This window comes from Saccopteryx leptura, chromosome 7 (assembly GCF_036850995.1).
Source record: "Saccopteryx leptura isolate mSacLep1 chromosome 7, mSacLep1_pri_phased_curated, whole genome shotgun sequence".
Classification (NCBI taxonomy): domain Eukaryota; kingdom Metazoa; phylum Chordata; class Mammalia; order Chiroptera; family Emballonuridae; genus Saccopteryx; species Saccopteryx leptura.
In genome coordinates this window covers 89158215-89181577 of record NC_089509.1, presented here as the reverse complement: position 1 = coordinate 89181577, position 23363 = coordinate 89158215, and the positions used below count along the sequence as shown (strand labels likewise).

Below are 23363 nucleotides of genomic sequence, written 5' to 3'. Positions count from 1 at the left end.
CCTACTCCCTTGTCTGTTGTGTATTCCACTTAGGAAGAAATGCCCCACAGAGGTCCTAGCTACCAAATACTATTCTCTCACAAAAGTCCACCTGACTCATATTGGTGAACAGCATACAATAAAAAGCCAGTAGAAGCCCCAACTAAGAGTGATCTAATAGTCCACTTTCTATTCCTTTGAATAGATGTATGGACTTGCCTTTGTGTTATTAGGAAATTCTGAGGAGCACTACTACTCACTGATGCAGAAAGACAGACATTCTTTTGCACAAAAGCTTTTTAACACTACAAAAAAAAAAAGAAAGCATAGTATGTCAGGCATAGTTAAATGTCATTCTTTCTCTCAATAATAAAATGTTTTATTGTAATAAACAGCATTACAGATCTTGCTGTTGTAGCCATGTTTTTTTTCCCCAAGCTGCAAAGAAGATGTCATCCTTGGAACCACAAGTCTAGCCACAAGGTCTGACTATTAAAGGAACCTGTTCCTCTACAAAGCCTATTGACAGAAATGTATCTGTCATTCCCTAGGACACGTCAATAGAGAACCTCCATCATACACACGCTTCAAAGGAAAACCTCAATGAAAAAACACAGCAAACCTCCAGGAGGGCCTTGGGGCATGCCCACATTGATCATTCTTGGCTCCTGAGTGACAAATCCCACATTACGTTCTATGGCAACGCCCTCCCCAATAGCAAGGCAGGTCTCGAAGGTAAGAAGCCAGATGTCTTGCTTGTTAATCTGGGTAAACCTAATCATGCAGAGTTCATTTGAGAACACTGAGGCGGGCTGAGTGTCACTTCCTCACGCCACTCACTTTAGAAAATAACAGCTAAAGTTCAGCTGGAGGTGGGAATGAGACTGACAGGCTCCTCTTTGCCTGGTACTCAATTGCACACATTCAGCAATCAGTCTGCCTGGGTTCAAATTACCCCAATTTTCCAGTTATGATCTTGGGCCCATTATTTAATCTTGCTGAGGCTGTTTCCTCATCTGTAGAATGGGGATAATGATAATATTTTCATAAGCCTACTGTGGGGATTGAGTTAGTGCATATAAAATACTTTGCATAATTCTCGTCCCATATTTAGCACTCAATACATATCACTGGGGAACAATTTTTTTTTTCATTTTCTGTTGCATAAGGTTTTAGAACTGTTTCTAAATATTTCTGCATTGCTGATTCCAAATATGAAATTTGTTTTTTGGTGCATGCTCTAGTTTTTATGCAATTTTGATTTCTTTTTGTTACAGTTAATGGCATGCATTGGTTTGTTTGTTTTTTTGTTTTGTTTTTTGTTTTTGTTCTTTTTTGCATTTTTTCTGAAGCTAGAAACAGGGGAGAGACAGTCAGACAGACTCCCGCATGCGCCCGACCGGGATCCACCTGGCACGCCCACCAGGGGGCGACGCTCTGCCCACCAGGGGGCGATGCTCTGCCCATCCTGGGCGTTGCCATGTTGCGACCAGAGCCACTCTAGCGCCTGAGGCAGAGGCCACAGAGCCATCCCCAGCGCCCGGGCCATCTTTGCTCCAATGGAGCCTTGGCTGCGGGAGGGGAAGAGAGAGACAGAGAGGAAGGCGCGGCAAAGGGGTGGAGAAGCAAATGGACGCTTCTCTTGTGTGCCCTGGCCGGGAATCGAACCCGGGTCCTCCGCACGCTAGGCCGATGCTCTATGGCAGAGCCAACCGGCCAGGGCTCATGCATTGGTTTTTAAATTGGAGTTAAAGGGGAACGACTCTTGGATTGAACATAACCACAAGGCAATTAATGTTTTATAAACATCACTTTTACGTAATTGTAGTTGTTTTTAAATGTAAAAAATTATTATCTGATAAAAACACCCTCTTATTTTGTTTTAAGACTGAATCATGCTTCTTCAAGTAGGCGTAAATGTAAGAATAGTTCTGACACCTCTGTTACACACTTCAACGTCAAAGGCACAATATTTCATCATTTGTGACATGTGCATATATTGCCGATTTTCAGCAGTTCCAATTGGTTATTCAACTCATTTGTGAGAAGATTATAATGACATAAAAATTATCCTCGACTTTTTGAAGTATGAGGAGCATAACTGGATCATTTGTGTGGATCTTAAAATGGTAAATTTCTTGCTAGGACAACAGAGAGGTTTCATGAAGTATCCTTGATTTCTGTGTTTGTGGGACAGCCAAGCTTGGGAGAAACACTGGACACAGAAGGAGTGGCCAAAACGTGAAGCTCTGGAAGTAGGGATGCAAAATATTGTGAATGAACCTGTAGTTAATTGAGACAGGATCATTTTTCCCCCACTTCACATCAAACTTGGCTTAATTAAGCAGTTTGTTCAGGCTTACCATAGAGAAAGTGAATGCTTTCAACATATTCTCTCTGCTTTTCCTACCTTGGCTTTCGAGAAGATAAAAGCAGGTGTATTCAGGCCCTGGCCGGTTGGCTCAGCGGTAGAGCGTCGGCCTGGCGTGCGGGGGACCCGGGTTCGATTCCCGGCCAGGGCACACAGGAGAAGCGCCCATTTGCTTCTCCACCCCCGCACCCCCTCCTTCCTCTCTGTCTCTCTCTTCCCCTCCCGCAGCCAAGGCTCCATTGGAGCAAGGATGGCCCGGGCGCTGGGGATGGCTCCTTGGCCTCTGCCCCAGGCGCTAGAGTGGCTCTGGTCGCGGCAGAGCAACGCCCCGGAGGGGCAGAGCATCGCCCCCTGGTGGGCAGAGCATCGCCCCTGGTGGGCGTGCCGGGTGGATCCCGGTCGGGCGCATGCGGGAGTCTGTCTGACTGTCTCTCCCGGTTTCCAGCTTCAGAAAAATACAAAAAAAAAAAAAACAAAAAAAAAAAACAGGTGTATTCGATGGACCTCAAATTTGAACCCTCATACATGACGAAGAATTTGCCAGGAAGATGAATAAGGAGGAGAAAGCAGCATGGCAGTCTTTTGTGGCAGTTACAAAGAACTTCCTTGGCAACAAAAAAGCAGAAAACTATGACCTTCTGGTTCAAAGGATGCTGTTGGCTTTCTGTGACATTGGATGTAACATGAGCATTAAGATTCACTTCCTGAACAGTCACCTTGATAAGTTTCCCGAAAATCTCGGAGCTGTTAGTGATGAGCAGACTACTGCTGGAGCATCAAACGAGATTGTCCTCAACAAATACACAAATGCAAGAGCTACAAATGCAAATTTTTGCCTGAATAGAATTTAAATAAGTTTTGCGCAAATTTTATGATTAAAATAAGTGTTTTAATATGTTCTTTTGAAATTTTAGACAAATTCTAATGCAATCATATTTTTGTGTATTAGTGTATTTACTGCATTATATAAATTATTATATTTTCACAAAGATGATGCCCAAGAAGACATTCTACTTCATTATGTTAAACTAAATGTTGAAAATTTTACAATAAGATGAAAACCTAAAATCTTGAATTGCAAAAAAAAAAAACCCTGTAGCTTACAAAGAAAAACTAATGTCAGATTTGAGATCAGCACATTCGAATTAGGTAAGAACAAGTGTTTTTGTGGATGCAACAAAAATTTTGTTTCCCAGTGTATCTATTGTCATTATTATGATCATCATTCTCTCCATCACCTCACTCAACCAGCAAGAACCCAGGCAGATAACAATATTAGAGTTCCCCACACCAGCTTCATCCAAAGCCGTGGCTGTCTCAGGGCCCCAGAACTCTCTTTACCTCTCTTCCTATTAACCCCAAAATGATAAATGTTGAAAGTCAACTGTCCCCCTGCCCCATACCTGCAACTAATAACTTCTCATTCCCATCCTGTTTCTACAGACAAACAAGGAACGATTAAACTGCACAGGGGCAGAAGCAGCCACTTATTACAGGACCCTCCTGCTGAAAGATGCCTTTTTCCTCCTGTAGCATCTGCCACTGACTCCGATAAAAACACAGCTGGGGACATGAAGAAGAAAAAGGTGTGTGTGTGTGTGTGTGTGTGTGTGTGTGTGTGTGTGTGTGTGTGTACCTGTGCATGCATGCACTTAGGAACGAGGTGACTCAAAGGGATGTCTCAAACAGAGAACTGGCTTACCATTGTGGAGCTGGAATAAAGCTGTAGTAATTTACTAAATGTTGAAAATCATGAAGTCCAAGGCATTTTAGCTGCCCCCAATTCTATCTTAAAACATATGATGTTACTACATTCTCTACTGGCAATAGAATCCTTTGTTCTATTAAGAGTCTGAGGGTTATCTGTAAACAGGTATTCAAGGACAGAATTTGAATTTGTAAGTAATCGATCCACTTCAAACTGAAAATGCTGGAGATCTTGAGTCCAGCAATGGCTTTGCTTACTTGAGGGTCTGCCACATTGGAAAATGCAGGGTAAATGTTGCAGGTTTGTCAACCCCTGCAGGAGTCGAGTACACCTTCTTCCTTAGAGACATTCTTAACTGTCTCTGCCCTGGCCCTGCCTTGCAATTCTGTGTGGGTCTTGGGTAGTGCAGAGGCACCTGTGCTGGGTGGGAACCAGCACAGACTCCAGAATGCTCTGCCCTAAAGCAGCTGTGTGAGCTTAAGCAGGCTGCTCACCCCTCTGAGCTCCAGGGACCTCAACTGTGTGCATGGCTAATAATAAGAACCCCATAGGGCTAATGTAAGGAAGAAAGAAGATGGTATGTTTTGGTGGAAGTATCTTGCGCCCACCTGGGAACTACAGCAATGTTAGCTAATGGTGGGGGTCCATGACCTCTGAAATGGCTCTGCAGAAGCCATGGGCACTCCAGGTAATTCTGATGCCAATGAGGGAGGCTGTTTTCAGCCTGTTCAGGATTTTCTCAGAGTTCAAGTGTCTAAGCTGATCTTCACCTTTCCCACCACCCAAGAAGGACATCTGTCTTTCCAGGTTCCTCTGGACCAGGGACCTGCCAGAGTCCCTGCAGGCCTAAAGGGAGCCCCCAGTCTCACACCCCAGAACTGAACCCGGCTCAGAGGGCAGGAGTCCCTTCCGTCAACTCATGTATATGGTTTAGCAGAGGAAAGCAATATTTTCCACTATATTAAAACTCTGTAAAATTTTAATTAGAATAAAGAAATTAAGGCTTGGCTTGTCAGCAATACCTCACAAAATCATTTGAGTTTCCACATGGATTTCTCAATGCGAACCTTTGTCACACAAAACGTACAAGGTCAGTATTCAGAAAAGGGCAGTTGGTGGGCGGCTGGCACCTGGGCAGTGGACGTCTCGATCCATGTGCACACATTTGGTTAAAATCATTTTCTTACTGTCTCAAAATTATAAATATTACTCTGCACATATTTGATTCAATTTCCTTCCTCATTCAACTCTAAATGTGTAGGATGCCTACGTGTGTTTCTGATCGTTTCCCTTTTTTTGAGCTTTAAAAAAGTGAGGAATGTTTTTATTTTTCCTCCTGTGAAATTGAACTCCCTGAAACCCAGCACGCATATACATTTCACAGAGCCAAGTTCACATACTAAAAGCTGCAAACTAAAAGGAGAAATTTTTGACAACTTCTGAATAATTGGAAACAGGAAGCTCTGAGTACCAACCTGGTGTCTCTGTGTACACACACACACACACACACACACACACACACACCACATTTGGGATTTTTTTTGGACACAAAAAACTGGGCTAAAGTTGTGGTTGATTCTGACATACAGTGCTTCTTTTTAGCTGTGCTCATATTGCAGAAGTGCAGAGGTACATAGGTATTCTGCTATGGAGAGATTGGGTATTAAACCCTAATGAGAGAAGAGTCTACTGTCAAAGACATATAGAAATAAACCTGGTTCTGAACACTACTGTAACAACATATCATTACCACATTCAATTCTCACGGCAATCTTTTGAGGTACATAGTACAATTAATTCCATTTTGCGGAGGAAGAAATTGAGGCTTAGAGAGGCTGCGTAAGGTAAGCAAACACAAATGTGTATTCCTCTTTCTTGTTCTTTCTTACCTAAAAGGTTGCATAGTCACTGTTCTGCACCTTGATGATCTTCCATAAAGACATTATGCCAAGATTTCTCCCTCTCCATACATAGAAATTTCAGCTCTGTCATTTCAGTCTGGCTCCATTTCCCTAGCTACAAGAGAAGGACCATATTTCCTCTTGAAGGTTCTTGAATTGATCACATTTATATTTGTCTGAAGAATCAGAGGCTGGATTAACGTGGGCAGAGCTGAGTTCTCACTTTGTCAGATACCTGGATCCAGGGTTAGTTAGCTTTGCTTCTCAGCCATGGGGACTGAAGCTACACCCAGCAGCTCTTGGTGCTAGTGATACAGTAAGATACAGATACAATGCCATTTGTCCCCTGCAGGAAGCAGGGTTTGAATGCCTGCCATATTGGTTTTTGTTTTGTTTTTAAATTTTCTCCAGGCTTCAAAGTCTTTGAAGTTACCTCCTATCACAGAAGAACAACCCAGAGTCCTCGATCCTCTGAGGAGTCAAAGTAAAGCCACTGAGCCCCCAGCAGAGCTCCTCATCTTCCCAGTGGAGATTCATTTCCACACCCAACATCCCTCTAAAGAGAAAGCGCATGGAAGAGGTAGGTCCCCTGTGAGGGGTGCTCCCAAGGGAACTCGGGCCAGCCAAGAAGGACTGGGATGTGGGTCCTGCTAAGGCAACCCTCTCCTAAATCATGGCTGAGCCTCTTCAGGGTCATCCCCTTCAGAGAACCTTTTTTAAAAGGAGAAAAAAAAGGATAAAATCTAGTAGTAGGTCTCTCCTGACTATAGTCAACTCAATTTTTAAAATATTTATTGAGCCTTTCATTAAGTAGTGCACTTTGCTAAACTGTAGAAGAGAAAGGCAGACAGGCACACTCATAAATAAGTCCAAGGCAACACAGGCATTATAAGGGTACAAGAATTTTTAGGCAGCTTACAAAAAATACATACAATACCAACTAAAATTGAAAGTTAAAAAAAAACTGGTTAAAAGAAGTAGAGAAATAGATGTTATCAGACATCTGGGATGAATTTATTACATTAAGCACTGAATTTGGTTGAGTTTCCTGGCAGCTAAGATAAAAAGTATATTTGGATCTTTAGGTCTTCATTTTTTTATTTTTTTTATTTTTTATTTTTTATTTTTTTAGGTCTTCATTTTATAAAAGAAAGATAAAGGTTTATCTGAAGAACCAGTTTTCTGATTGTGAATTAGATTATTATGTAATAGTAGATGATCTCTTAAGATCCTTGTCAGAGCACCAATTTTGTGCTTATAAGCAAAGGGCTAAGAGAATATGGGTGAGGAAGAGATCAATTCCAACTGGTGATTTAGAAAGCCTTTTTTTTTTTCTTGAGAGAGAGAGTCAGACAGGAAGAGAGAGAGAAGGTGAGAAGCATCAACTTGTAGTTGCTTTCTTTCCTCTCTCTCTCTCTCTCTTTTTTTTTTTTTTTTTTTAGTGAGAGTAGGGGAGAGACAGACTTCTGCATGAGCCCCAACCAGAATCTACTCAGGAACCCCATCTGGGGCCAATGCTCTTCCCATCTGGGGCCACTAGCAACCAAGCTATATTTAACACCTGAGGCGGAGGCTCCAGGGAGCCATCCTCAGCTTCAGGATCCAATGTGCTCAAATCAATAGAGTTATGGCTACGGGAGGGGAAGAGAGAGAGAAAGGGAAGGGGAGGAGTGGAGAAGCAAATGGTCACCTCTCCTGAGTACCATGACCGAGAATCAAATCCGGGACTTCTACATGCCAGGTTGACGCTCCACCGCTGAACCAACAGGCCAGGGCCGGCTTTCTCTTTAGTTGTACATTGAGCTTCTCGTATGTGCCTTGACCAGGCCCCTGACAGTGTCCCTTGCTCAAGCCAGCAACCCTGAGCTTTTCATGCCAGCAACTTTAGGGTCTAAGTTGGAGAGCTTTAGGATCATGTGGACAATTCTCCCACTCAAGCCAGCAACCCCACACTGACAAGCTCGCACTCAAAGCCAGCAACCTCAGGGTTTTGAACTAGCAACCTCAGCATTCCAGGTTGATGCTTTATACGCTGTGCCACCACCAGGCAGGCTAGGAAGCCTTTATGGAGGAGACTTCTGAGTGACCACTAACTATGCACCCCAAGAAGAAATTCTTTCTGACTTTTCCAAGTCATTCTGCAGTACTCTTGCCTAAAACACAGTCTCGCTCCTGGGACTTCTCTGGGCAGTCTGAAGCCAAAGGTGACTCTCTGAACAGCTGACTCCAATTTCAAGGAGTTCCTAGTTCTGAACCTTCTCAGCAGAAACTGACACTGATGTCTCAGAAAGCTTTTGTTCTGAGGCTATTTGCAATTCTCACTATGAAGAAGAATGCCTAATTGTTGAACTTAAAAGACCAGTCAATGAAAGGATACATAAGGAAACTTTCTAGGGTGATGAAAATGTTCTAAATCTTCATTGGTTGCATGGATATATACATTTTTCAAAACTCATTAACTTGTACACTTAATATCTGTGTATTTCACTGTAGGTTTTACACTTCAAAAAATTATTTAGTTCCTTTAAAAACACACAATATTTTAAATGTAGGTTCTATTATTATTCAAGTATGGTGAGGTCAACAGATCAGGAGACAATTGCTATTGAAAAAGGACTTTCTTCATAGTCCCTGAAAGGAGAGGGTATGCCATGCCATGCAGGGCCCCATAGAGATGCACCACGGCCAGTTAGGAATCAGAAGGGCTAGGGAACTAGGAATGGATGAGTTTATTGTGGTTTTTGCAGGAAGGAATTGTGAGGCTAAGCAGGTTTGGGGTTAGCTAATTTGAATAGTTTTGGTATGTTCTGGGTTTAGGGGCATCCCTCATTGTCTGGTACCTGACCCTGGGTTGAGCTAGAGAGTGGCAGGTAAGATAGTGGCCTGGGGATGAAAGAGCTTTATAAAGAGGGTTGTTTGGGGTTCGAGGCTCTGGATTGGTTGGCTTGCATATAACAGGCCTGCTTGCAGGTGGTCCTTTACTATCTCTAAGAACTGGCTAGCCCTGAAAGGGACAGGCTTACCAGTAAAATCCCAAATGTCAAAACATCAAAATAAAAAGGCATGTAAAAACAGGCTATTCATGGGATTGGGTTAAATCCTGATTGTTTATTATAATAATCCTGACAAGAAAGTCAGAAAGACCACCAGGCCATCAAGAACCAGATTCATTTTTTTTTTAAGTCAAATTTCCATTTTATTTTTTTCCAGAGAATTTTTCTTCAGTCATTAAGGACTTAACTCCTTACATGGGCTTTGGTAGAGGTCATGGGGCAGCATCTGCAGGTCTAAACCAGGGTGGGGGTGTTCGGTCCTTCCAGGCTTCATGAGAACGATTCCTGACTACCTTGCTATGAATGAAACAACTCACACAATAATGTAGTTTTACATACAGCTTGGGAAGCACATAAGCATTGAAGATGCTCACTTCAGAAATGTCCCTAATAGCTGCTGCCTCTACTATGTTTTGAATGACGAACTTCTTAATTACCTTATCCTTGGGTACTCATCTGGCACAGTTGGTGCAGCAAATAGGCTGCCCATGGCTGTGGCTTTTTAAAAAATTAATTTTAATGGGGTGACATTGATAAATCAGGGTACGTATGTTCAAAGAAAACATACCTAGGTTATTTTGACATTTGATTATGCTGCATTCTCATCACCCAAAGTCCAATTGTCTTCCGTCACCTTCTAACTGGTTTTCTTTGTACCCCTCCCTTCCCCCAACCCCCTCCCTCTCCTCTTCCCCACCCTGTAACCCCCACACTCTTGTCCATGTCTCTGAGTCTCATTTTTATGTCCCACCTATGTATGGAATCATATAGTTCTTAGTTTTTTCTGATTTACTTATTTCGCTCAGTATAATGTTATCAAGGTCCATCCATGTTGTTGTAAATGATCGATGTCATCATTTCTTATGGCTGAGTAGTATTCCATAGTGTATATGTACCACTGCTTTTTAATCCACTCGTCCACTGATGGACACTTGGGCTGTTTCCAGATCTTCGCTATTGTGACCAATGCTGCCATAAACATGGGGTGCATTTCTTCTTTTCAAACAGTGCTATGGTGTTCTTGGGGTATATTCCTAACAGTGGTATAGCTGGGTCAAAAGGCAGTTCGATTTTTAATTTCTTGAGGAATCTCTGTACTGTTTTTCCACAGTGGCTGCACCAGTCTGCATTCCCACCAGCAGTGCAGGAGGGTTCCCTTTTCTCCACATCCTCACCAGCACTTATTCTGTGTTGTTTTGTTGATGAGCACCATTCTGACTGGTGTGAGGTGATATCTCATTGTGGTTTTAATTTGCATTTCTCTAATGATTAGTGATGTTGAGCATTTTTTCATATGCCTATTGGCCATCTGTATGTCCTCTTTGGAGAAGTGTCTATTCATTTCTTTCGCCCATTTTTTGATTGGATAGTTTGTCTTCCTGGTGTTGAGTTTTACAAGTTCTTTATAAATTTTGGTTATTAACCCCTTATCAGATGTATTGTCAAATATGTTCTCCCATTGTGTGGTTTGTCTTTTTATTCTGTTCTTATTGTCTTTAGCTGTGCAGAAGCTTTTTAGTTTGATATAGTCCCATTTGTTTATCCTGTCTTTTATTTCACTTGCCCATGGAGATAAATCGGCAAATATATATATTGCTGAAAGAGATGTCAGAGAGCATACTGCCTTTGTTTTCTTCTAAGATGCTTATGGTTTTACGGCTTACATTTAAGTCTTTTATCCATTTTGAGTTTATTTTTGTGAATGGTGTAAGTTGGTGGTCTACTTTCATTTTTTTTGCAGGTAGCTGTACAATTTTCCCAAGACCATTTGTTGAAGAGGCTGTCTTTACTCCATTGAATGCTCTTACCTCCTTTGTCAAATATCAGTTGTCCATAAAAGTGTGGCTTTATTTCTGGGTTCTCAGTTCTGTTCCATTGATCTTTATGCCTGTTCTTATGCCAGTACCAGGCTGTTTTGAGTGCAATGGCCTTGTGGTATAACTTGATATCTGGAAGTGTGATACCGCCCACTTTATTCTTCTTTTTCAAGATTGCTGAGGCTATTCGTGTTCTCTTTTGGTTCCATATAAATTTTTGGAATATGTGTTCTATATCTTTGAAGTATGTCATTGGTATTTTAATCGATATTGCATTGAATTTATAAATTGCTTTGGGTAATATAGACATTTTAATGATGTTTATTCTTCCTAACCATGAGCACGGTATATGCTTTCACTTGTTTGTATCTTCCCTGATTTCTTTTATCAATGTTTTATAATTTTCCGAGTACAAGTCTTTAATCTCCCAGGTTAAATTTATTCCTAGGTACTTTATTTTTTTGGTTGCAATGGTAAAGGGGATTGCTTCCTTAATTTCTCATTCTGACAGTTCATTGTTAGTGTATAAAAATGCCTCTGATTTCTGAGTATTAATTTTATATCCTGCCACCTTGCTGAATTCATTTATCAGGTCTAGTAGTTTTTTGACTGAGACTTTAGGGTTTTCTATATACAATATCATATCATCTGCATATAATGATAGTTTTACTTCTTCTTTTCCAATTTGGATGCCTTTTAATTCTTTTTCTTGTCTGATTGCTGTGGCTAGGACTTCCAGAACTATGTTGAATAAGATTGGTGAAAGGGGGCACCCCTGCCTTGTTCCTGATCTTAAGGGGATTGCTTTTAATTTTTGCCCATTGAGTATGATGTTGGCTGTGGGTTTGTCATAGATGGCCTTTATCATGTTGAGGTATGTTCCCTATATTTCCACTTTGCTGAGAGTTCTGATCATGAACAGGTGCTGTATTTTATCAAATGCTTTTTCTGCATCTATTGAAATTATCATGTGGTTTTTCTCCTTCCTTTTATTTATGTGATGAATCACATTGATTGATTTACAAATATTGTATCAGGCTTGCCTTCCAAAAATAAATCCCACTTGATCATGGTGTATGATTTTTTTCATATATTGCTATATCCAGTTTGCTAATATTTTGTTGAGGATTTTAGCATCTAAATTCATCAGAAATATTGGCCTATAATTTTCTTTCTTTGTGTTGTCTTTGCCTGGTTTTGGAATCAGAATTATACTCGCCTCATAAAAGGAGCTTGGAAGTCTTCTTTCCTCTTGAATTTTTTGAAATAGCTTGAGAAGGATAGGAGTTAGTACTTCTTTGAATATTTCATAGAATTCACTTGTGAAACCATCAGGCCCAGGACTTTTCTTTTTTGGGAGTTTTTTGATAACTGTTTCAATCTCATTTGTTGTAATTGGTTTGTTTAGATTTTCTGATTCTTCCAGATTAATTTTTGGAGGATTATATGTTTCAAGGAATTTGTCCATTTCATCTAGGTTGTCTAGTTTTTGGGCATATAGTTCTTCATAGTATTTTCTTACAATATTTTGTACTTCTATTGTGTCAGTTGTTATTTCTCAACTCTCATTTCTAATTTTATTTATTTGAGTCCTCTCTCTTTTTTTCTTGGTGAGTCTAGTTAAAGGTTCATCGATCTTGTTTACCTTTTCAAAGAACCAGGTCCTGATTTCATTGATCCTCTGTATTGTTTCTTTAGCCTCTATGTCATTTATTTCTGCTCTGATCTTTATTATTTCCTTCCTTCTACTATCTCTGGGCTTTACTTGCTGTTCTTTTTCTAGTTCTTTTAGATGCAGGGTCAAGTTGTTTATTTGAACTTTTTCTAGTTTCTTGAGGTATGCCTGTAATGCTATGAACTTCCCTCTCAAGACTGCTTTTGCTGTGTCCCATAAATTTTGAGTTGATGTATGCTCATTATCGTTCATTTCTAGGAATATTTTAATTTCTTCTTTGATCTCATTGTTAACCCATTCGTTATTCAATAACATGCTGTTTAGTTTCCAAGTGTTTGAATATTTTTCAGTTTTTCTGTTGTGGTTGATTTCTAGTTTTATGCCATTGTGATCAGAGAAAGTGCTTGATATGATTTCAATCTTTTTAAATTTGTTGAGACCACTTTTGTGCCCTAACATGTGGTCTATCCTAGAGAATGTACCATGAGCACTTGAAAAGAATGTATATTCTGCTGCTTTAGGGTGAAAGGTTCTGAAGATATCTATTAAATCGAATTGATCTAGTATGTCCTTTAAGTCTGCTGTTTCTTTGTTAATTTTCTTTCTTGAGGATCTATCTAGTGATGTTAGTGGGGTATTGAAATCCCCTACTATTATAGTATTGCTGTTGATCTCACCCTTTAAATCCATCAAAGTCTGCTTTATATATTTAGATGCTCCTATATATTGTCTAGTTTTTTGGCATACAGTTCTTCATAGTATTTTCTTACAATATTTTGTATCTCTGTTGTGTCAGTTGTTATTTCTCCACTCTCATTTCTAATTTTATTTATTTGAGTCCTTTCTCTTTTCTTCAAACATCAGAAAAGTCATAAGTCATTAGGTGTGTAGATATTTATAACAGTTATATCTTCCTGTTAGATTGCTTTCTTTATCATTATGTAGTGACCTTCTTTATCTCTTACTATAGTCTTTGTTTTAAAGTCTATTTTGTCTGATATAAGTATTGCTACCCCAGCTTTTTTTTCATTTCCATTTGCATGAAATATTTCTTTCCATCCTTTTATCTTCAGTCTATGTGCATCTTTTGTTTTAAGGTGTGTCTCTTGTACACAGCATAAGTATGGGTCCTGTTTTCTTATCCACGCAGCTACCTTATGTCTTTTGATTGGATCATTTAATCCATTTGCATTTAAGGTTGTTATTGATATGTAATTGTTTATTGCCATTTTATTCTTTAAAACTGTATTCCTCGCCCTGGCCGGTTGGCTCAGCGGTAGAGCGTCGGCCTAGCGTGCGGAGGACCCGGGTTCGATTCCCGGCCAGGGCACACAGGAGAAGCGCCCATTTGCTTCTCCACCCCTCCGCCGCGCTTTCCTCTCTGTCTCTCTCTTCCCCTCCCGCAGCCAAGGCTCCATTGGAGCAAAGATGGCCCGGGCGCTGGGGATGGCTCTGTGGCCTCTGCCTCAGGAGCTAGAGTGGCTCTGGTCGCAACATGGCGACGCCCAGGATGGGCAGAGCATCGCCCCCTGGTGGGCAGAGCGTCGCCCCTGGTGGGTGTGCCAGGTGGATCCTGGTCGGGCGCATGCGGGAGTCTGTCTGACTGTCTCTCCCTGTTTCCAGCTTCAGAAAAATGAAAAGAAAAAATAAATAAATAAATAAATAAATAAATAAAAAAACTGTATTCCTCTTTTGCTATATTCTTTTTCTCCTTTGATCTGTTTACAACAAGCCCCTTAGCATTTCTTGCAGCCTTGGTTTGGTTGTAGTGAATTCCTTGATTTTTTTTTTTTCATCTGGAAAGCTTTTTATTTCTCCTTCAATTTTAAATGATAGCTTTGCTGCATAAAGTAGTCTTGGTTGTAGGTTCTTGTTCTGCATTACTTTGAATATTTCTTGCCATTCCCTTCTGGCCTCAAGTGTTTCTGTTGAGAAGTCAGAAGTCATCCTTATGGGGGCTCCTTTGTAGGGGATAGTCTTTTTTTCTCTAGCAGCTTTTAATATTTTCTCTTTATCACTTAGCTTTGGTATTTTAATTATGATGTGTCTTGGTGTAGATTTCTTTGGGTTTCTCTTTAATGGAGTTCTCTGTGCTTCTTGAACTTGGGTGATGTTTTCCTGCCTTAATTGAGGTAAGTTTTCAGCTATGATATGTTTGAACAAAGTCTCTATCCGTTGTTCTTTCTCTTCTTCTTCTTCAGGAACCCCTATGATGCGGATGTTATTTCTCTTCATTTGTCACAGAGCTCTCTTAGAGTTTCCTCGGACTTTTTTAGTCTCTTTTCTTTTTTCTGCTCTGCTTCCATGCCTTTATTTATCTTGTCCTCTAACTCGCTGATTCAATTCTCAGCTTCATCATCCTGCTTTTAATTCCTTCCATTGTGTTCTTAATTTCTGATATTGTATTTGTCATTTCTGACTGATTCTTTTTTATTATTTCAATGTCCTTTTTATATTTGCTATCTCTTTATTTAGGTGTTCGTAATGACCATCTATTGTTGTTCTAATATCTTTGAGCATCCTAGCAATCGTTATTTTAAACTCTGCATGTGGTAATTTGGTTATATCTGACTCATTCAGGTCCTTTTCTAGGGATTTCTCTTGATTCATTTGTGTTGCATTTCTCTGCCTTCTCATTTTGTCTGTGTAAAAGAAGGTTTTGGCCACTGGAGTCCACTGGGTGTGGCCTCTGTGTTCCCTAGGTGTGGTCTGTCTGCAGGCCCACCACCCCCTCTGCTGTTACTGCTTAGGGTGTTCAAGTATGGGCGTTGCCGGTGCCTGCCCACTGGGGCTGTTGCTGTGGTTTCCGCCTCTCCTTCACGAGAGTGGCTGTGATCGGCTGTGGCTTTTTTTTTTAGCACAACTGTAGTTCCTTCTTTTCTTGGTTATTTTGGAAGCAAAAACACGAAAGAAGACCCAGTGCACAATCAAGAACCAGATTCTTAAAGCTATTAGATACACTAAGCTTGCCAACACACTGCCAGATGAAATAGATGTAAATAAAGTACAGAGAAAGTGAATCCATTGAGTTCATACTGTTTTTCTATGTCAGTGAGAACTCCTTCAGTAACAAGCTTCAGAAACCTAACTCATACTATCTTAAGCAAAACAGAAATGTGTTAGCTCATGTAATTGAGTAGTGCCAGGATGGGCAAACTCAAGGCCCAGTTGGATCCAGGTCACAGCAGTTGTCATCTGGGCACTATTTGTCTAATGTCTCAGCTCTGTTAGACTTTCTTCTCAAGCAGCATGTCCCCATTAGGTAGTAAAGATGGCTTCCTGCAATGCCATGCTGACCTCCTACCTGTTGATGCCAGTCAAACCTCTAGGCCTCTAAAAGCTCTTGCAAGAGTACTAGAATTGCCTCTGGTTGAGTTACATGCCCACTCTGGACCCAATCACAATGGCTAAGGTGATGAGGTGCTCTATTAGCCAGGCTTCAGCCCCATACTCATCCATGAGTTCAGGTAATAGACCCAGTTCCACCCAAACCACATGGTACAATCAGGGAAGAGATGGGTGCCCCCAAAAAGTCAACCGGCAAAACCACAGACATTTACTACAACTTGGCTTTCTCCTTGTCTCCCAGGTGCTCTACATGCCAAGTCAGGACCAGAAACAGAAGAAGAGGCCATTCCTTTCTGGAAGCCTCCCCTGAAGCACACGTCCTTGGAAGGGCTGAGGGAGTTAGCAGTACATCTCCCAGTGGACACAGTAAAAGACACGCTCTTGCCTCAAGGTAGCTTCTCCCACTCTCCAGCATCTCACAGGCCTCTCACCCTGAAGGGAAGCAAAGCAAGATGCACAAGGCTTCTCAGCCATGGAAAAGGAGGCTGGAAGGGTGGTGAGCTCCTCACTGGCCACTTAAAGATGGCTTTTTTTCAGGCAGCAGCTGCCTTAACCAATGTGCTGCAGTAAAACCAGCTTAGTGTCTAGCTTCTTAGTTACTCATTAATCATCTTCCTCCTAATATTTTCTGGTTGCAGATGTAAATCAGCACCAAACTGATTAAAAATTTGTCACATGCTCTATAGTTTAGCCTATGTTTTTAACCAATAAGATTTCATTTCCAATCTGTTTAGGAATATCTATTTACTCACTAAAAAGTCCATAATATCAATAAAAATCTTCACTCCACTCTTTGAATACATCATATGGACATTTGGAATTACACACATGAGTATGTTTTTGTGTGTGTTGGATAGGTTGCAAGTAATAGGCCATATTTAGAAAGCTCCCCACTTGCAGAAAACTGAACCACCTTTCCAAAGAGCAAGTGCAAGATGATAGTATCACAAGTGTTAGGCGATCTCTGACTAGTGCCAATCAGAAGAAGCAGAGGGTGAACATTAATATTTAAGGAGTTCTTCCTCTGTGCCAGGCACCATCCTTAATTTTTAACACATGGCATCTCGTTTTCTCCTTATAACAACCCTATCCTCATTTCACAGATGAGAAGACTGGAGCCTTGTAAGACAAGTCATTTGTTTGAGGTCACACAACTATAAGTGGCCCAGCTGAGATCAGAGCTCAGGCCTCTGGTGCCAGAATCTGTGCTCTTCTTACTCATTACTCTGTGCTGCCTCTCAGAACAAAACAGTAGACCCAGGCCAGGACCTTCCTGAGTTATATGGGTGTTGAGAACTTCCTTTAATTATTGGGGCAGGGGTTTGTTTAGTATCTGTTAAGTGAGAGTTAATTATCCTAAAGACTATAGAGTTCCCTTTTTAAAAAATCAAATATAGACAAGGTTCTCTATCTGCAAACAGGTAAGAAAGGAGTTTTCCACCTATGGGCCACGACATCAGGTGCACAGCCTGAGCAACTGAGATCAATGGCAACATTGGTGAATTTTGTGTTAGGTATGACTCACCTCGCACTGCCCTCCATGTGTATTGAGCTGCCATGTCCACCAGGGACCAAGTATCTCAAGCTTGTCCATCCTCTGCCGCCCTTCTAGAGGGAAGCTAGCTTAAGAAATCCCCTGTACCTTGTTGGGAGTTAGTTCAGTATATGACCCAACCTAATAGTAGATGCATAATGGAAGAGTCCAAGGAAGCAAGATTTAATGTCAGTCTCTCTCACACAGAGGTCGCTGGGCAAGGGTATTTACAGCTAATAAGTGGGACTGCCCCATTGCCTCAGAGATTGAACATACCCATTTAGTCACTTAGCCCTGGATTATTTCACCCCTAATATCATAAAAATAAAGCCAGGTTTTATTTATGCACGTACACATATACATATTTTATTGTTGAAGCATCTGAAAGTAAGTTGTAAACTTGGTACATTTTATCCCTTATCAACACATATCTCCTAAGAGCAAGCACATATTCCCTGATAATCACAATACAATTATCACAGTCAAGAAAATTAACATATCATATTATTTTTTAATACATAGTCCACATTTAAATTTCTCTAATTATACCAATAGTGTTTCTTATAGCTTTTTCCCCAATCCAAGATTCAACTCAGGATTATGCATTCTATTTTTTTTTCCAAAGTTAGAAGCGGGGAGGCTGTCCGACAGACTCCTGCATGTGCCTGACTGGGATCCACCTGGCATGCCCACGGGGGTTGGGGGGGGAGAAGGAGGTGATGCTCTGCCCATCTGGGGTGTTGCTCCATTGCAGCTGGAGCCATTCTAGCACCTGAGGCGGAGGCCATGGAGCTGTCCTCAGTGCCCAGGCCAACTTTGCTCCAATGGAGCCTTAAATGGGTGCTTCTCCTGTGTGCCCTGACTGGGAATCGAACCACAGACTTCTATACGCTGGGTGAACGCTCTACCGCTGAGCCAACTGGCCAGGGCCATGCATTGTATTTAGTTGTCACTTCTCTTTAGAAAAATCATTTAATTAAGAACACTTCCTCAGTCTTGTTTTTCATGACATTCACTTTTTTTTTGTAATGACTTAAAACAAGACCATTTATTAGCGCATAGCTCTGTAAGTCAGAAGTCTGGGCATGGTATACCTGGGTTCTTGCTCAGAGTCTCACAAGGCCAAAATCAAGTCAGCCAGCTGCATTCTCATCCAGACATTGGGGTTTTCTTCTAAGCCCATTAACAATGATATTTTTTTTAAATGGTAGGCTAGTTGCCTTATAGAATGACCCTCAAACAGTATGTAATAACTGAACATGAAACAAAGACCACTCTCTCTGGATGAGATTAAGACAAGGTGACTTAGATTTCTGGGTTTCACCTCCCTGAGAAGTCCCTGCTAGTTTTGAGAAAGAGAGAATAGAGGTGGGGCATTGTCATCAACCCCATCACCCTCTGACTACCATTGGGAGACTGCTACTTTGTACTTGAGGAGCCATGTGATTTTTGCTTCTGCTTAGGGAAATTACTTTGTGATTGGAACTCTGTAGCCAATGAACCAATGAGTTCCAAAGCTTGGGTTCAGCATTAGAATCTTCAGATGCAAGACTGGAGCCATCAACAGAATGAGAATAACAACCACCACCACTTAGCTCCTCCCAGTTCTTAGAGATCCCCCCAACTGAAGAAAGGCACTATTCTATTCTAGCCAAGAGGAATTTCACCTTGACCAAAGGAGTTACCTGGTCTCTACTACTTAGTGGGGCTGAAAAGAGGGACAAATTTGAGAATTAGTGGAATAAGCCATTCTACACACTAGGAGCCATCAACCAACTTAGAAAAGAAGCCTGACCAGGTGGTGACGCAGTAGATAGAGCATTGGACTGGGACGTGGAGGATCCAGATTCGAAACCCAGACGTCGCCAGCTTGAGCACAGGATCATTGGCTTGAGCATGGGATCATAGACATGACCCCACAGTCACTGGCTTGAAGTCCAAGGTCACTGGCTTGAGCCTAAGGTCGTTGGCTTGAGAAAGGGGTCACTCACTCTGCTGTAGCCTCCCAGTCAAGGCACATCTGAGAAAGCAATCAATGAACAACTAAGGTGCTGCAATGAAGAGTTGATGCTTCTCATTTCTCTCCCTTCCTGTCTGTCTGTCCCTATCAGTTCCTCTCTCTGACTCTCTGTCTCTGTCAAAAAATAAAAATAAAGAAGTTGCTTCTCTTTCTTGCTGATTCAAAAGCTCTCTCGTGCTTTTTCTCCTTTTGCTTTTGAAGATGATGACGCACCACGACAGAATGTGACCCTACCACTGTCCCTGATTGAAGAAAGAAAAAGTCCAGAGGGCCAGAGGGGCCTGGATAGCCTCAGGACATCAGGCCACAGCAGCCCCACCAGCCCCCCAAACGTGAGATGGTCCCAAGGCACGCTCCCAGCAGAAGGACAAGGTAATCACTCCAGGGGTGCCCGGATGCCCCCACCTTGGATTGTCTGTGGCTTCAGGTTCATTTGAATCATCTTTCAGGGCCATGAGGCAACCATGCTATAAGCTGCCTGAAAACCACCCCCACCGAAAAGGGGAAATCGGCAGTGTTTCCAGACTGTCAGTGGGATTAATGTTCACGTATTCCTAAAGAGTCAGTACATGTTGTGAGGGTTCACTGCACCAACACGCGCTGCCACGCTGTTATGTGCTCTCCTCATGCCTGGCAGCAGCATGTGATGACATAGCTCCATGTGCTCATCAGGGAGACTCAGCACCATCTCACACCCTCCCAGGCCAGGGTGCCTGGTGACACTGCCAATGGGAAGAGCCCCTAAGAGAAGCCATCCTCCAGCCCAGGGCAGAGCCTGAGACCTATTCACAGAGACAGAAGGACTCTTGATTTCTATTGAAGGGTAAGGTCGGGCAAGGCCACACCCTCTATGACTTAGTTCTTACCCTTAAGAGCTGAAATCTAGGAGACTAAGATGCTTATACAAGAGCAACAATGCAAAGACAGTATAGTAACAGTTTCCACAAGGGCTTTGATCTAAAAGCAACTCATAAAGCTAAAATTGCTTAGAGTCCAAATTGCCCCCGAAATTCCCACTGGGAGGTACCGTGCTGGAGACAGACAAACCATTTTCTAGAAACTGCAGCCCAGCCAGCTATACCTCCCTCTTCAGAGCCTGGGGCTGCTTTCTCTGATTGAGCACCAGATAAAGGAGATAGTGTGTGTCCAGGCGTCAGACAATGTGGAAAATGTATCTGTGAACAGCAGAATCACACTCAGGGCTGGGAGAAATACTCAGAGAGGCACGTGGGGACTGAGAGCCAATGAGAAGACTCAGACACCACATCTTTCATTTTCATCATTTTCATCTCAAGCTCACCCAGAAATGGACGCCACACTATTTTAATCAATCTCTTTCCACATCTCTTCCAAGAGTATATACTTGAAGTCTTGTAATCATTAATTAAATACGTAGATCTACAATCCAACACAACCTCATTGTGTTTACAGCTTCACTGTTTAAGGCTAAAATGGTTAAAATTACATCCCTTCTCTCCCTCCCCCCCAATTCTCTCTCCCTTTTCCCCAAAGATATCATTGTTACTTATAAACCATTTCAGAGACAGAATCTTTCTTTTATAATCCCTTCCCCTTTTACATGGCTTTCTTAGTTTTGTTTCAAAGGAACCAAATGTTCGTTACCACATGACAGCACCAAGGGCATTCCTAAGAGATTGTAGAGTCCAGGACAGTTCACCGCCCCCTCTCTCTCACTCACTCAGACGTCCTTAGAAAGGAAGAATCTGATTAGAATGGATATCAGAGCCATGACTATGACAGGCGTGCAGCCTGAAACCTCAAGTGTGTAGATTGGGCATGTGTAAGTGAAGTTGTATATGAGAGCACATGCTAATATTCATATGTATATACATGTGTGTGTTTGTGTGCATTCATGCACACCTGTGTATGCATGTGTGTGATTATGCAGGTATGTATGCATGTCTGAGAACAAGGTACATGCATTGAAATGTATATCTTTTCATGTCCATACATGTTTGTCTGCCTGCATGTGTATGGCTATACATGTGTGTATGTGTGTTTGCCTCATGGGTGTGCATATATACATGTGTATGCACATCTCTGTGTAAGTACGTGTCTGTGTTTTCATGTATGCATGCCATACCTCTGTGTGTGTGTGTGTGTGTGTGTGTGTATGTGTGTGTATTTGTAAACATCTACTTCACTGGTGGTCACTTCCTGATCCTTTTGCCTTGGAGATGGAGAAGGTGAGAGTCCACAAACACCTTCAATTTTTCTAAGCAACTGAGGGCCGTACAGCTTCCTTTCTACCTTGGCGTGAGCCCCAAGGCGTCACTAGGCATCCCAGCACTGGGTCCAGGGGCATGGCTGTACATGCTGAGCACTGCAGAGGAGAGGGACGGCAGAGGCCAGAATCACCAAACCCTGTGTTCAGGGGCTGAGCTACACACGCCTACAGGAAGGGGGTCCCTTTCCTTCACACAAGGTGCCTCCTTCTCCAGCCCAGAGGGGCCACCTTTTCCAGACTCTCACGAAATCATGATATAAGCTAGCGGCAGCCTCACTCTGTTCATCCCCCCGTGCCCTCCAGAGGACAGAGACTAAACAAGGGTCCTGCTTGGCCAAGTCCGAGGATAGGGCTGAACTTGTACTCTAGCAAGCCCTGAGCACACCGGCACTTCCCACCGGAGATCCAGGGAGCACAGTCCAGATCAGCCTCCCTCCCTGCACTGGTGCTAACACTGCCCACACTGTGCTTATTTTCAAGAAGAGTCTGAAGATGCCTCACTGGGATACTTCTTGCTGGGTCCAGATGAAGAAAGCATCTGCCTGTCCCTCCCAGGGCCGACTCAAAGAGAGAAGCTTCTGTCGGGTGAGGGTAAGATGATACATTCTCCGCTCAGTCTCATTTTCATAGGAAAAGATTTTACCTGCTGCTTCCAAAACTTTCCAGCAGCAGAGACATCATTAAAAACAGACACAAGTCAGCCAGTTTTCCCCTCTCGCTGACACAGAAGTGCTTCTGTAGCTCAGACATAATAACCCAGTGTTTGCATAACAAGTTCACTCTTGCTAGAGCATCTGGAGAGAGAAGTTCCTGTGAAACGGCTTGGAGGAGGTCTAATGGGCCATGTTGATGCCCTGATGAGAATGATAAAGCCCTTTGGGTATTTGCCTCAACACCTTTTCTCTTCTTTCCAAGCACCCCCAAAGGTGGAGGTGGCTAATTGGTAATCCAATCAGGCATCCTTGTTATGTGTGTTGGTTCATTGCTGTGAGTCATCTGACAGATATCAAGGCAGTTTCCAAAATCCCTTCTGGCACGTTAACTTTTTGGAAAAGAGCTGCTGGCTCTGGGCAGCAGCCATTTTGCAAAGAGGGGGAAAAAATGAAGTCAGAGGGTGATGAGTGTCAACCACCCAGGAACCATCAGGATGTATACATATGAATCGTACAGCCAGGAGGCCTCTTGCTATGGGAGATGAAAGTCTGCACTTGTTTGGTGGGTTACATCACAGCTGGCTTAATAAAAAGAGTATGGATTCGGAGCCAAGAGATTTGAGTAGCTCTAGCTCGTCCTCTTTGTTGTCAGATAACTTTGGGTCAGTCTCTCCCTGGGTCCAAGGTTCTTCATCTCGTCTGCAATGAGAGGATAGACTCCTCCACTGGCAGCAGCTGGAAAGTTCCTTGACTATTTTCTGCATTTTTCATATTGTATCTGTTTTTGTTGAACTAGCTACCTTGTACATGGTTTCCAGAAACTAGACTGCATTTGTTCCCAAATTCAGTGTTAAAGAACTTCCATCACCACTTGGGGTGTACCATGGTAGGAGTATAAAAATAACTTGGTTCCGACTTGGCAGAAGCAGGAGTCAGACAGGTGGAGGCCACTATCATTGTGACACAGCTGGTGCAACAGCTGGAAAGCAAATACGATTCTATTCACCTGCTGCACATTTGTACACTCTGTTCTAGGAGAAATAGCTCCCCTTTTGG

General features: G+C 42.2%; 1 protein-coding gene across 4 annotated transcripts in view; it reads left to right on the top strand.

The window, feature by feature from the left end:
- KIAA2012 (KIAA2012 ortholog) overlaps positions 1-23363 on the top strand; it is a 134473-nt gene that overhangs the window by 29579 nt on the left and 81531 nt on the right. Inside the window, exons 3-9 of one of the 4 annotated variants that reach the window (XM_066346461.1) lie at positions 531-714; positions 3794-3936; positions 6371-6539; positions 16094-16243; positions 17274-17366; positions 19608-19778; positions 22135-22239. In XM_066346461.1, coding sequence (XP_066202558.1) covers positions 531-714; positions 3794-3936; positions 6371-6539; positions 16094-16243; positions 17274-17366; positions 19608-19778; positions 22135-22239 — 1015 coding nt within the window. Of the gene's footprint in view, positions 1-530; positions 715-3793; positions 3937-6370; positions 6540-16093; positions 16244-17273; positions 17367-19607; positions 19779-22134; positions 22246-23363 lie in introns of all 4 variants that reach the window. The other 3 variants (XM_066346460.1, XM_066346462.1, XM_066346463.1) reach the window with 3 other exon arrangements.